Genomic DNA, 12,319 nt, shown 5'->3' on the forward strand with positions numbered 1-12,319 from the left:
GGCCTGTGCAAAGACGGGTGCTGTCTTGCTCATTTGCTTTTCAGAGAAGCCTGCAGTCTACAGACAGGAAATTCTTTCAGTGTTTGATGTGCCTGTGACTCATTTCATCTACACTGATCACATGGTTGTTTTTCCAAGTATATTCTATACTTTTTTTTTTCTTTTTAAGGATTAGTTATTGATTAAAAATACTTGCTTTCAGTACACTGCAATTATTTCTGTTAGTTTTGAGCCTCCATTAATTTTAATCAACACCTTCTGCAAGCATAAGTCATAGAAAGTATTTGGAAGTGTGGTTTTGTGGAACATGATTGGTAAAATGAATTTTCTTGATAACCTTCCATTTCAGTTAACTCTGAAAACCTTATGAGTGTGCCCTCCATATTTAGCAGTCTAAACTGTTTAGATGTTCAGAATATAATTTTTACGAACTTAACAAAATGGTACAGAAGGAATAGAAATGTCATCAAGAGCAGCTGGTATTCAGAGAAAGAATCAGCATTGCTAAGTCACTCTTCTGAAATGTGTGTGCTAATGAAAGCAGCCACTAAGTAGGGCAGCTGTCTCGTGTGTGAACATTGTGTGTGATGGGAAATGCTCCTCCTCCAAAGCCACCATTCCTGAAGATGAGATAAACATTTCTTCTTAAAGCATGAAATCCCAAAGCTTAAGTTAAGTGAATCTGTACCAGGTAACATGTGCAAATCTTTGCTTTCAAGTCAGCATCTGGTTAAACTCATATTTTACATAGCATTTTCAGCAGGTCTCTCAAGTGTATTGCCCATCAGTTGAATGTACAACAGGAAGTCAAAGCAGGTCTTCCACCTTGAACATCTACAGATGCTCAAGTAATATTCAGACTGTCCCAGACCTGCTTTTTGAGTCAGTGCCTGGGATTAAGGAGAGCTCTTGTGGTATATCCCCTCAGAAGGACAGTCCATACTTAAACTCTTAAATCAAAATTTAAATCTGAGTGCTGCAACCATTTCTTTGTTTCTGTTTAACAGGGTGCTGTTCTGACTCCCTCCATGGACCACACCATGTCACTACAGCCTGCATCAATGATAAGCCCTCTGACACAGCAGATGAGTCATCTTTCATTAGGCAGTACTGGAACAGTATGTAGCAACTCGATACAAAATAGAACTTATCCAAGTAGAAAATAGTACATGTAGATCACAGTATCCCTGTGCAGCTTGCATGTGGGAGAAAGTAATCCTGTAAGTCATCTTATGTCCAGTAAACTATTAGAAACTGTCTCAGTTTTAAAATTATATTGAGCAGTTTTAATTCAGTTTATTAACTGATCAGAAATGGGAAAAGAGTAAATAAAAACAGACCAGAAGAAATGAAAGGAATCCACGAGGTAACTTCAGAGTTGCATCCAAAAGATTAAAAATAGTTAGTTTTACTCTTTATACTCTTTTCTGCAGCTCTGATCTCTTAAAGTGTGGAACAGAAATTAAATCAGAAGAGATTCACTTGCTTCTAAACTGCAAGACCCTTCTTTTCTGACCAGATTGGTTTATAAAAAGAAAATACAATGACTGGTGTTAACAGAGAAGGAAAAGTCCTTTGCATAATCTTTGAAGTCTAAATTTTAGTTTTCTCAAAATAGATACATGGCTTTTCTGGAAAGCCTATTGATTTCAGACACAAAAGTTGTTCTCTCATGTATATTGCTTTAGAGAAACTGTCAACATCTGTTAAACAATACTGTGACAAGTATTTTGAATGCTTTTGCACTTATATTGGGCTTGAACTCAATGTAATGGACTCTGTCTTTCCAGTACATGCCAGCCACAACAGCTATGCAAGGAGCCTACATCCCCCAGTACACACATGTCCAGACAGCAGCGGTTCCTGTTGAGGTCAGTATATTTTGTAAAAAACCAGAGATAAAAAATATGAACATGATTTTTTTTTTCTAAGAAAATTAGTGCTCAAAGGCAAGTATTGTAACTGTGAATGGACTGTGAATGCCACATGTATTAAAACTATAAAATGCCATTATTCTCAACTAATGTAGCCAGTATTACAACAGAGGATTACTTATATCTATGGCAGTACAGTACTTGGAGCAATCTTCTCTATGAGCATAGCTCAGACAAACCCTGTGTTTTGTCAAACATAACTCCCAACAGGCCAGGGAATGTACTGTAGTTTTGATCTTTCACTTAGTTTACCTGTGTACAAATTTGTCTGCCAGCAGACCTTGATTGTAGCTTTTTGCAAAGAATCCTGATTTGACCCTGACATTTCAGGATACTGTGCATGTTTGCCTAATAAATCTGTCCATCAAAGAGGAATTTATTACTTTTGTTAGAAAACATAACATAAGTAAACGAAATAATATTTCTACTACTTTGGCTTACCTTACACCACTTTCATTGGTCAGTACTACTTTAGCAGAGGAGTTAGACAAGGCATGCTGCAGCTCATATATTCAGAATGAGTGCCAGACAGTCTCTTCCAGAGCCTGTAAGAAAAAAACATTTCATTTCAAAGTCTGTTTATCCAGAAGCTCCAGAATTTGTTAGATTCATTTTGGTGCATCTGCCCCTGTGGATCACAGAAGTTCTTTTGGTAATTACCTGATTGCTCTGTCTGCCAGAGCACACTCAGCTGAATTAATTGCCTGGTTTCTGGGGAGCCTGGTGCAAAGTCCCATCTACAGTTCTTTGTGTTGCCTAGTGCCAATCTCATCACAGTACTCATAGTGTTTGTGTGGTAAGTTGATCTCATTCTTCTCCCTCCCCTTCAAAAGGAGAGGGACAGAATGCTCTTTTACATCTACAGATAGAAAATATTCTAGCAGTTATCTTTTCTCTCTATTTCTATAATGTCAGAAGTTTGAGGGTTGGTGGGTTTTTTTTCATTATCATCAAAAGAATCTGAGGAAGTACAAAGTTTGTGTGATCATTTAATTTCTATGTTTGCTGAAATATTAATCAAGGTAAAATTAATACCTCAGATTTGAAATACCTCACTTGAGAAATGTGACAAAGATTTTAGATTTGAAGACTGTTAATTGCATGAGTCAAGTGGAAATATAGATTGCAGGTAATGCTGCTTGATTTTGTGACTCATGGCTTGCCTTCTTTTTTATTTGCAGGAAGCCAGTGGTCAGCAACAGGTTACAGTAGAGACATCCAGTGACCATTCTCCATACACATATCAGCAAAATAAGTAACTGTGAGGTAGGAGCTTATCCTGTCTCATGAAAGATGTGAATTCACAGATGCTTTATTTCATAATTTACAGTACTCTGTATTGAACTTTTATTTTTATGTCATATAAATAATACTGATGATAATATCTGGGGATAGTGAAGCTCATTTGAACTTGGCCAGAGTCAAAAGCCAAGCAAAAAAGGGAAGGAAACATGGGATCCAGAAGTGAATTAATGAATTCTGAGTAATATTGTTTTAATAATTTCTCTATACCTTAACTGGATTATGTTGGATTTTAATTTGTTCGTTTTAGCAGCATGGTGTATACAGAACAACAATGAATTAATGCAAAAATACAAGAATCAAAATGCTAAAGGGAATTGTACTGATAGACATGTCATGCTCTAGTTTTGTGATCCATGTAAGATTAGAAGCAGCTTTGTGGCTGACTTACAGACCAGGGGAAGGGACGCAGTCTGGTAGAAATCCTTGCTGACCTTTTTTCCTGAAGACTTTCCTGCTCATCCTTTTTTCTAGGAAAAAGCAGTTTGGTCCAGAATTTTAGTTTTTAATCCATGGCCTCATTTGGCTCTAATTCCAGAATTTTACTTTCCTGCTCCAGGTTTCCTCTGGTTCTGCTTGCATGGCCTTTTTTACTAGCAAATCATTAGCTTTACCTGAACTGACTTCATACAAAATTGTTTTGCTTTCTGTACATTTCCACCCTGAAAATGTTATTGCACTGTTTTCTTTTCCATGGTGGAATTTAGTTCTTCCTTAACTCTTCTTCTTTTTCTTTTTTCTTTTTTCTTTTTTTTTTTTTTAGCGCTTTGTAAGCCAGGCAAGTTGGCTACGTAATTTTTTACATCACATTTTCTAAGACCTCACATTGAAAAATTCCATTCCTTTGCAATAATGTGCTGGAGGGCACTTTAGAAAGGTTTTTCTACAGCCCTTGTGGAATTTACTTGATACTGTAAAATCAAAATCAGTTATGTGCTACCGTTGTGTGATATCTCTCCAAAATGTATTGATCCAACAAAACACATTCTTTGGCATTAGCTTTGATCTTGCAGGTCAGCTGTGCTGTTTGTCAACAGTGTTCTCATCCCCATTATTGGCATAACAGCTTCTTATATGGAAAGATAGGAACAAACCAATGGGGAAACTTGGCAAATTCAACAGATGGCAGAGCCTGCGTAGCACAGCATATGACCTGTGTTATTCCTGTAGTCGGGCCAAATGCTGGCATCTAGAGGAAGCCCACATCCTTGATTTGCTTCCAGGGCAGGCAGAAGCAAAGCCACAGGCTCTTCCCATTATCTTGTGTTAAAATCATGACTCCTGCACGTTTCCCATGCCAAGGCTGTTGCCTGGTGTTAACCGCTTTTCAAGGAATTATTTGTTTTGCCTTAAGTCTTCCCTGTGGGCATGTAAAACCTCCTTAGCAATAGAGATCTGTGGTAGCCAGTGAAGTGTAATCCTGCATGTCACATCCCCATCCTGCCTCTCTCTCCCAGCCTGTCAGTATCTTTCCCCATTGACTGAGGCCAGGCAGGAGGAACAGCCTTAAGTCTCCTGAAGGGATGAGTTGTTGTTGCCATCTGAGACACGTTTTGTATTGATGACTCTGTGTAGAATTCCAGCCTCTGTGAGCAGTTCTGTGTGTTTGCTTGTAAGTCAGTTCTCCACTTACTTTTCCTTCGGAGAAGCATTGTTATCTGTATTTATGTGCAGTAGGAGCAAGTGAAATCTGTGTCAGCAGAGGCTGTGGCAGTGGGCACGTGGGGAAGGTTAATATTACCCAGCTGATTTCAGCGCCAGAGCATGGCATTTGGTATTTCTGTCCCTGGAACATGCTGGTACTTGTCTTGTTTAAGACAGGTGAAGGGGAGGGAATCGACAGTTGTTTCGTGCCCTAAATACAGGGAACACTGCAGTCTCTTGATTGTTGTGGCTTTGTCACTGTTGTCAAACTGAAACTTCTTTCTAAATGCACATGCAGCACTTTTGGGAATGTCCTATTTAAAGTCAGTATCCATATTCCCATAGTTCAAGGGGTAAATTACAACTAGCACATTTGTATGAGTTAATGCAGTCAATCAGAAATACAGAAATCAAAAAAAGTGTATTTCCTCTGGCAGCTACATTTAATAACTTTATAGCTCTTTTCAAAAAGTTGCTCCTATGTGAAAAATAGTCAAAGGGACTTGGAAAAAAATAAAACAAACCTGTTTTATGTGCACCTACGAATGTACAAGCCTTAAAATACCAAACTTTGCCTTGCTTTGAAAAATTAAAAAATTGTCTTAACTTTTTTGTCATTAGCTGGGTATGTTTTTAAACCCATGTGGCAATATAAGCCAGTACATTAAAAAGTCTTCCTTCAAATTTGATGAGGCCTGACTCACTGTTCAGTATTACCATCAGGGAGGCACAGTAGCTGTGTCTGTTTTAGCTGTCATATGTAGCCTCCTTGAGGCTGCACCAGAAGAAAGTTATTGTTCCTTTTCCAGAGATCAGAAGCCTTGGAGGTGCCACAGGAATAGCACACTCAACCACTTTTGGTCGATTAAAAGGAACAACAAAGCAACAAAGAAGGGAAGAGCTTTGAGTGCAGCCTCAGAGTTCCCCCACAGTGGGAGCTCTGTGTGCTGAGCAGTTGTTAGAGAGAGAGGGGGAAATGCAGCACAGGCTCTGTCCTGGTGGAGAGCCTTGTCCTGGGAAGGGCCAAGCACCTGCAGTGCTGCCTGTGTTACTTCCCAGCTTTATACTCATCCATTTGGTCTTCTCACAGCTGTCTAAAATAGGAAATTGGTTAGTTTTGTAGACAGCTATGTTAGGAAAAAAAGTGTGTGATTGTAACTCTGCTCTAGCTCTGACCTTTCTGTGTTACAGATGTCCAGTGTTGTCCTGGCCTGGAGAAGGGTGCAAAGGCTGAAACAATCATGGATTTTACTGATCAATTGTGCTTTAGGAATTATTGACAGTTTTGCACAGGTTCTTGAAAATGTTATTTATAATGAAATCAACTAAAACTATTTTTGCTATAAGTTCTATAAGGTGCATAAGAAAAACCTTAAATTCATCTAGTAGCTGTTCCCATGAACAGGTTTATTTTAGTAAAAAAAAGTTTTTATCAAGTGTTATGACGCAAAAAAAAAAAAAAAAAACTTCAAATTTCTGGGTATGCACAGATGACCACGAAGACTTATTCACGTGCATGACAGAATTTGTGTTTTGGTTTATTTTTATTTTGTTTGTTTCTTTTATCTTTTTTTTTTTTTTTGTATGAAATGGATTTTCTGAAGTTTAAAATAGTAAAACATCTAAGACGATGTTCTGTGCTTGCAGTGTGTGAGTGTTGCTTTAGTGCAGTGTTGCAGTTATAGTGTCTGGTCTCTTAGCTTTCTGTTTTTCCTTTAATGTAGTGTGAAGTGTCTTATCCTTTTCTATAAATTCCAATTTGCCTTAAATCTTTCAATGCTGTAGCTGTTTCAGTAAGTAGTCCAAACTAATGGTGTAGAATGCTTTGACCAAATGAGCTGGTCTATTATGCCTTGTAAAACAGCAGCATAGGGCTTTTAAAGGTAGTCAATAAAAATTGCTGAAAATTTGGCTTTTTTAATGTGTAGTAAGTGTTTTTAATGATTTTTTCACATAATATGTAAGGTAGTGAAATGCAAGAGGGGAAAAAATGTTTTGTGTGAAACACATTTTCTGACTGGGGAAATTTTAATAGTATAAATTGTTTGTAAGGCCATATGCCAATAGTTCCCTCTGGTAGTTTGAATGATTTAGGAACTCTGCTGTATGATGCAATGTAAAATCTTTTTTTGCCTTTTTTCAGAAACTAACTTGATGTTCTAGTTTTAGCATAGATAGAGTAGGGAGTTTGGGGTGGAGATATCACCGAATGTTTTTGTCCTTCCTTTATACTAATGATAGTGCTTTAGGATGAGGATTGTGCTGAGACTTAGCAAACAGAAAAGTTGCTATTACAGCAAAATGGCAAAAGCTAAAGGACTCGTTTTCAAACATATGCTGAGATTTAATAAGTAGAAGCATAATTGATTGGGTACTAGCTCTCTATAGTAGGTAAATAAAAATAAAAAGACTTGGCACTTTTAAAAGGTAACTTTACCAAAGAACAAAGAGCCAGTAACCAATAATTCTGATTTGTCTCAGCATTGTGTCTTCTGTACTCTTTTATTTTTGCCGGACCAGTTTGCGGTTAAGAGAATGTGCCTTTTTTGTACATTTGCATTTAGGTTTTATAATTTTAATTGATGTATGGACACAAAAGCATGAAGGAAGACTTGGATCCAAGCAGTGCCACACTTTACATCATCACTACAAGTGTTAAGTGTAAAGAAAACCAATTTTGAAACTATGAAATTCCTGATTCATAAATACACAGTTATTTGTACTTCACATATTAGATAATTCACTGCTACTAAAGCTTTTTATTACAATTGCATATGTTTTAAATTGAATGATAAATTAAGTTGTCTTCCAAAACTGTGTACTTCTCTGGTCAGCTGTATATGATCAGTTATCTACCTCAAAGTTTATTTCCTTTTGTATTGGGACAGGTTGCTGGCCCTCCCTGTTTCCACAGACCAAATCATCCTAGCTCGGGAGCTAGGGCTAAGCAGTTGTTTCTTTCAAGTATTTTTTAGTTTTTAAATTTTGTGTGAGTATTGGAGTATAGATGTCGGTGACATTTCATAGTTTCAAAAGTAAATTGCTGCTCTGAGAAGTGTAGATTCTAGTGAAATGCATAGTCATAAGAGGTGTGTTTTTGTTTTTTCTTTTTTTAAAAAGTTGTGGTATTATTGGTTCTATGCTCCCTGGAATATTACTGCTTTGTAAAAGTCCAGACTTCCTGCAGCACCTTGTCTGTATTTGGTAACTTTCCAAACCTGGATCTCTCACTACTTGCTATTTTTTGCATTAATTAAAAACTGCAGTATGATAGCTGTGTTAGAGGGAGGGAAGAGTTGCTGCCAGAAATGTCTGAACTAAGTGCCATACTCATTGTCTGGGTAAGATTTGGGAAATTTAACCTCTGTACATAAAGAAATAATCAGTTACTTAAACATCACATAGTAGACAGCCATTAAATTATAAAAAATTAATTTATGAAGAAAGACCTTTTGTACAGATTGAAAAAAAAAAGATTTTCATAGAGATATCTATATGATCAAGAGAGTTAATTTTTTATTTTTGTTTTACTAGTGCCACAAACTTGCCAGTGGTAACTTATTTGTCCGGTTCAAGATAACTCTGTAGTTTTGTTTCCTAGGACTTGTTGTTAAACGCCAAAAGACATTTTTGAACTGTAAATTTGATTAGATTGTTAGCTTTTTCTGTTTTATTTCTTTGAAAACTTTTGAATAAAAAAGATCCAAAAAAAATGAAAATGTATCGTCTTCTTCCTTTAGACCTTCCTTTATTGGGGGAAAACACAAACAGGTAATGGTAGAACTTCTGCATTTACTTTGAAATGTTTCTGAATTGCTTTCTGCTTGACAGCTTGGGCATTTTCCCCCTCTACCTTTTGTCAAAACCAAATTTTATTCCACTCTACGAAGTCACTAATTCTTTCAAACGAAACAGGAAAAGATATGTGAAAATACATGGTGTGATGTCCGATGTGGATGCAAGAACTCCGCTCTGCCTTGTGTCAGCCCACATGGGGAGTTGTGTATAACCAGGCTTGGTGCTGTGGCTGTAAATGCCATTTTCCTGAGGTAAGGTTGGAGGTGGAGGGTTACTTTGGTACCTCATGGCACAGGATCACTGCCTTCAAATGCTTTTGCCTTCCCGCGTGTGCTGGCGTTGGCTGGAATGCCCAGTTCTGGAGAGCAGAGGTGATACACTTCACTGGGATTCAAAGGGATCCCCAGTGTTGGTCTTCCAGCTGCCATCTTTAAGCCCTGTATTTCCTTAAAGGTAATCTCTGATTTTATGATCCTTTTGGCAGGATCAGTACTGCTGATGGTGTGTATCAGGTAGAGGACAGCTCTGACCAAGTAAGGCTTGGGAAAGCAAGAGGGGAAAATTCAGACTATTGTGTCTCCTCAGCCAAATGCTTTACCAACTGCATGGTGTTGACATCACTTGGGATTGATGTGGGTGGCAGGAGAGGGGCTCTGGCCTAGCTTTGGGCACCCCATGGTGCATCCAGCAGCACAGAGCAGGGCTGGGTGATCCAGAGGGTTCCTGCTCCTTGCTATGGGAGCTGGATAGACAAAGGGGAGGCTCACTTACCCCAGGCTGTGCTGCTGTGGAGAGCTCTCCAGCCTGGAGGACAGTTCTTTCCATTGTACACCTGGCTTTGAGAGATCCCAAGGGCTCTTCCAACACCATGTCAGGGCAGGCAACCTGCTGGGATGGCAGGTGGGGGCATGCTGCTGGCAGTGCACAGCCTGAGCTTTCAGTCATACTGCAAGACATTGAGATTCTCCTGCAAGATGTTGAGAATATATGTGTTTCCAGCAGAGCTGGTAAAGCAACTCATCTGGAGAACAGGAAACTTGATTTACAGTTGCTTATGCAATGAAGATATCCTCAACAATGATAGCACTAATTGACCCAAGGGAAGGGTCTGAAGTTGTGTCAAGGGAGTTTTAGGTTGGACATTAGAAAAAGGTTCTTCACCCAGAGGGTGTCTGGGCACTGGAATAGGCTCCCCTGGGAAGTGGTCACAGCACCAAGCCTGACAGTGTTCAGGAAGCATTTAGACAATGCTCTCGGACACGTGGTGTAACTCTTGGGAATGGTGCTGTGCAGGGCAGGGAGTTGGACTCAATGATCCTTCTGGGTCCCTTCCAAATCAGCATATTCTATGATTAATGGAGAGAAAAAACCATCACCCTGTGCTACTAAACACTCAACTCCTGCAACTGAAATAAACACCCTTTAACCATTTGGAGGGGGTCATTTTAATATTGGCCCAGTATGTTGTCTGTCCCAAATGCAATGCATGAGAAAATTAATACAGAAAAGTTTAAAAGGGTTTTGTTATATTATTCATGTTCATCACCATACTGAATTAATCTCAGATTAATAAGCATTCTTTTTAAATTAGGTATGAATACTCCTCACAAAAGCTGTATGTAAATAGACTCCAAATAATACAGGCTGGAAGTGGTTTTTGCTCTCTACTTGCTTTCCTAATTATCCCTGTGATAAACCTAGCTCCTTTATTATATTTGATAAGGAAGAATGCTTTTTTTCAGGTTAGTATCTGTTGTCTAATAAGGTTGTGTGTATCATTCCTTCAGGTAATATGTAATAATACATCTTCATATAGTATACTTTTATTGTATATAATAAAAGTCATTATCAACTAGTTTGTTCAAACATTGACTCCATCCTCTTGTATGCAACGTGTTTTGAACCCTACTTGCAAACCTGCTGTTAATTTTTTTTACCTGTTAATAAATACGGGTAAGTGTCAGATTCATGTAGGATGATCGTGTACCAATATAAATGTTTTGTGCAGGATCATGCACCAGCCCTGTTTTTTTTTGGTTGTTAGTGATGACAAAGTAGCCTTTCATCAGGCACTGAACATAATTTTTTATCCTTCTGTTTCCTAAATTAACTACTCTGGGCAGGTGCAAGACAAATGCAAGAAATACATTAACAAGCAATATAAGCAAGTACTGTTGAGCAACTGAGCCTTGCTAATGACTGCATGTGTTGGGTTAGAACAGAGTAAGTCAGAGTAGCCTAAAACACTTTGCTGGTGCTCTGGGTTAGCTTTTCATGGGGAAAAAAAAATAGTAAGTGCTGTTTTGCACTCCCCTTCTAGCTTTAATTTCTGCCATGGTACCTTCACCATACCAGACAAAATCATGATTGACTAAAACTGTGCGACCTGATTTTTCACAGCAACATCATATCAGAAATGCATTTTATGTGCCAGAATATGGGTTTGTATTCCTACTCCTGTGCACACTTCACTGCACTTGTTCCTTTTGCTGTAGTCAACCATTCCAAAATCTTTTGTGAATTTCCACATGTGTTGGAATAAGATAATCTGTCCTGTCCAGCAGTGCCTTCTTGTGAAAGCCAGTGTGTTGTTTGGTGGCATTTAAGACATGTGTTACCTTCCAAACACTTGCCACGCTGACGTACTCTTTCGACTGTGAAAGATCATCTGTGTCCTTCCCCGCCAACAAATTCTGGCATTTATTAACCCAAACAAATCTGAGGCTTTTGGCTTTCAGACTCAGTCCATTAATTCTCTCCAGAATAGGGGTTAGGATATACAAAACCTATTCTGTTTGGCAATATCTCTTTCAGTGACTAAGAAAAGCCAAGCTGATGTCAGAACAGCAAAGATTTAGAGTGCAGTGATCAGAGGGAGGGTGTAAAAGCCTGCATGTGGAATGAGTCAGTCTTTCCTTTTCAGGACAGCTCTAACCACATCTACCATCTGAGAAATCTGTGCAGCCCACTGCTGTAGTAAAGAAGAAATCATATCACAGGAAAATACTACTGGGGTTTTTTCCATATCCCAGAAAAAAGGCCAGCTTCTCCACAGGCAAGCTTTAACTGTTTAAGTTATCTTGCCTTTTTCAACACTATCCCCTCACTCAGTACCTACATCAGTGGTGTTCTGAATTCTGTTCTGTTGGTCTCCCTTCAGCTAGCTAAACTGACCTCTTTTGACAGCTTCACTGCAATACAAAGGGGTTTTTGGAGAACTGAAGGAATGAAGGTATGTGGCACCCTAAAAGACTTCCCACATGCACACTCCAGGTGTTTGGGTCAACCTGCTCAGGCAGCTTTCTAAGTAGTGTTATTGTCTCAGGGCCCCACATGCAAGTGTTAGCAAGGGGAATAATATTGGGAAAATGGTTTCTGCAGATGCACTCTGCTGATCTTAAAGAAGTCATTTGCAGGGGAAATTTTTCCAAGTATTTTAACCACCTTAAATTCATGCACAGCTTTGATTGTTTTAAGCAATGTCTGTGAAGCACGTAAGTGTAATGGAATAAAACAGTGATTTAAAGCAAAGAGAAAATTTACTAGTAGATTTTATGTTTTGGTAAGTAGTTTTAGCTTTTTCCAAGTACAAATAGAAAATTACCTTTCCTTTGTGTGCTTCGGCCTTTTTCCAATGGGAA

At 38.5% G+C, this 12,319-nt stretch overlaps 1 protein-coding gene across 1 annotated transcript in view; it reads left to right on the forward strand.

The window, feature by feature from the left end:
• Positions 1-8,510, forward strand: part of RBMS1 (RNA binding motif single stranded interacting protein 1) — a 90,520-nt gene extending 82,010 nt beyond the window's left edge. The window contains exons 11-14 of the mRNA XM_062498409.1: positions 1,008-1,118; positions 1,791-1,871; positions 3,116-3,200; positions 6,072-8,510. Of these exons, the coding sequence (XP_062354393.1) occupies positions 1,008-1,118; positions 1,791-1,871; positions 3,116-3,193 (270 nt within the window). The 3' untranslated portion in view covers positions 3,194-3,200; positions 6,072-8,510. The remainder of the gene's footprint in view (positions 1-1,007; positions 1,119-1,790; positions 1,872-3,115; positions 3,201-6,071) is intronic.
• Positions 8,511-12,319: the final 3,809 nt, after the last annotated feature.

This window comes from Cinclus cinclus, chromosome 9 (assembly GCF_963662255.1).
Source record: "Cinclus cinclus chromosome 9, bCinCin1.1, whole genome shotgun sequence".
NCBI classification, from domain to species: domain Eukaryota; kingdom Metazoa; phylum Chordata; class Aves; order Passeriformes; family Cinclidae; genus Cinclus; species Cinclus cinclus.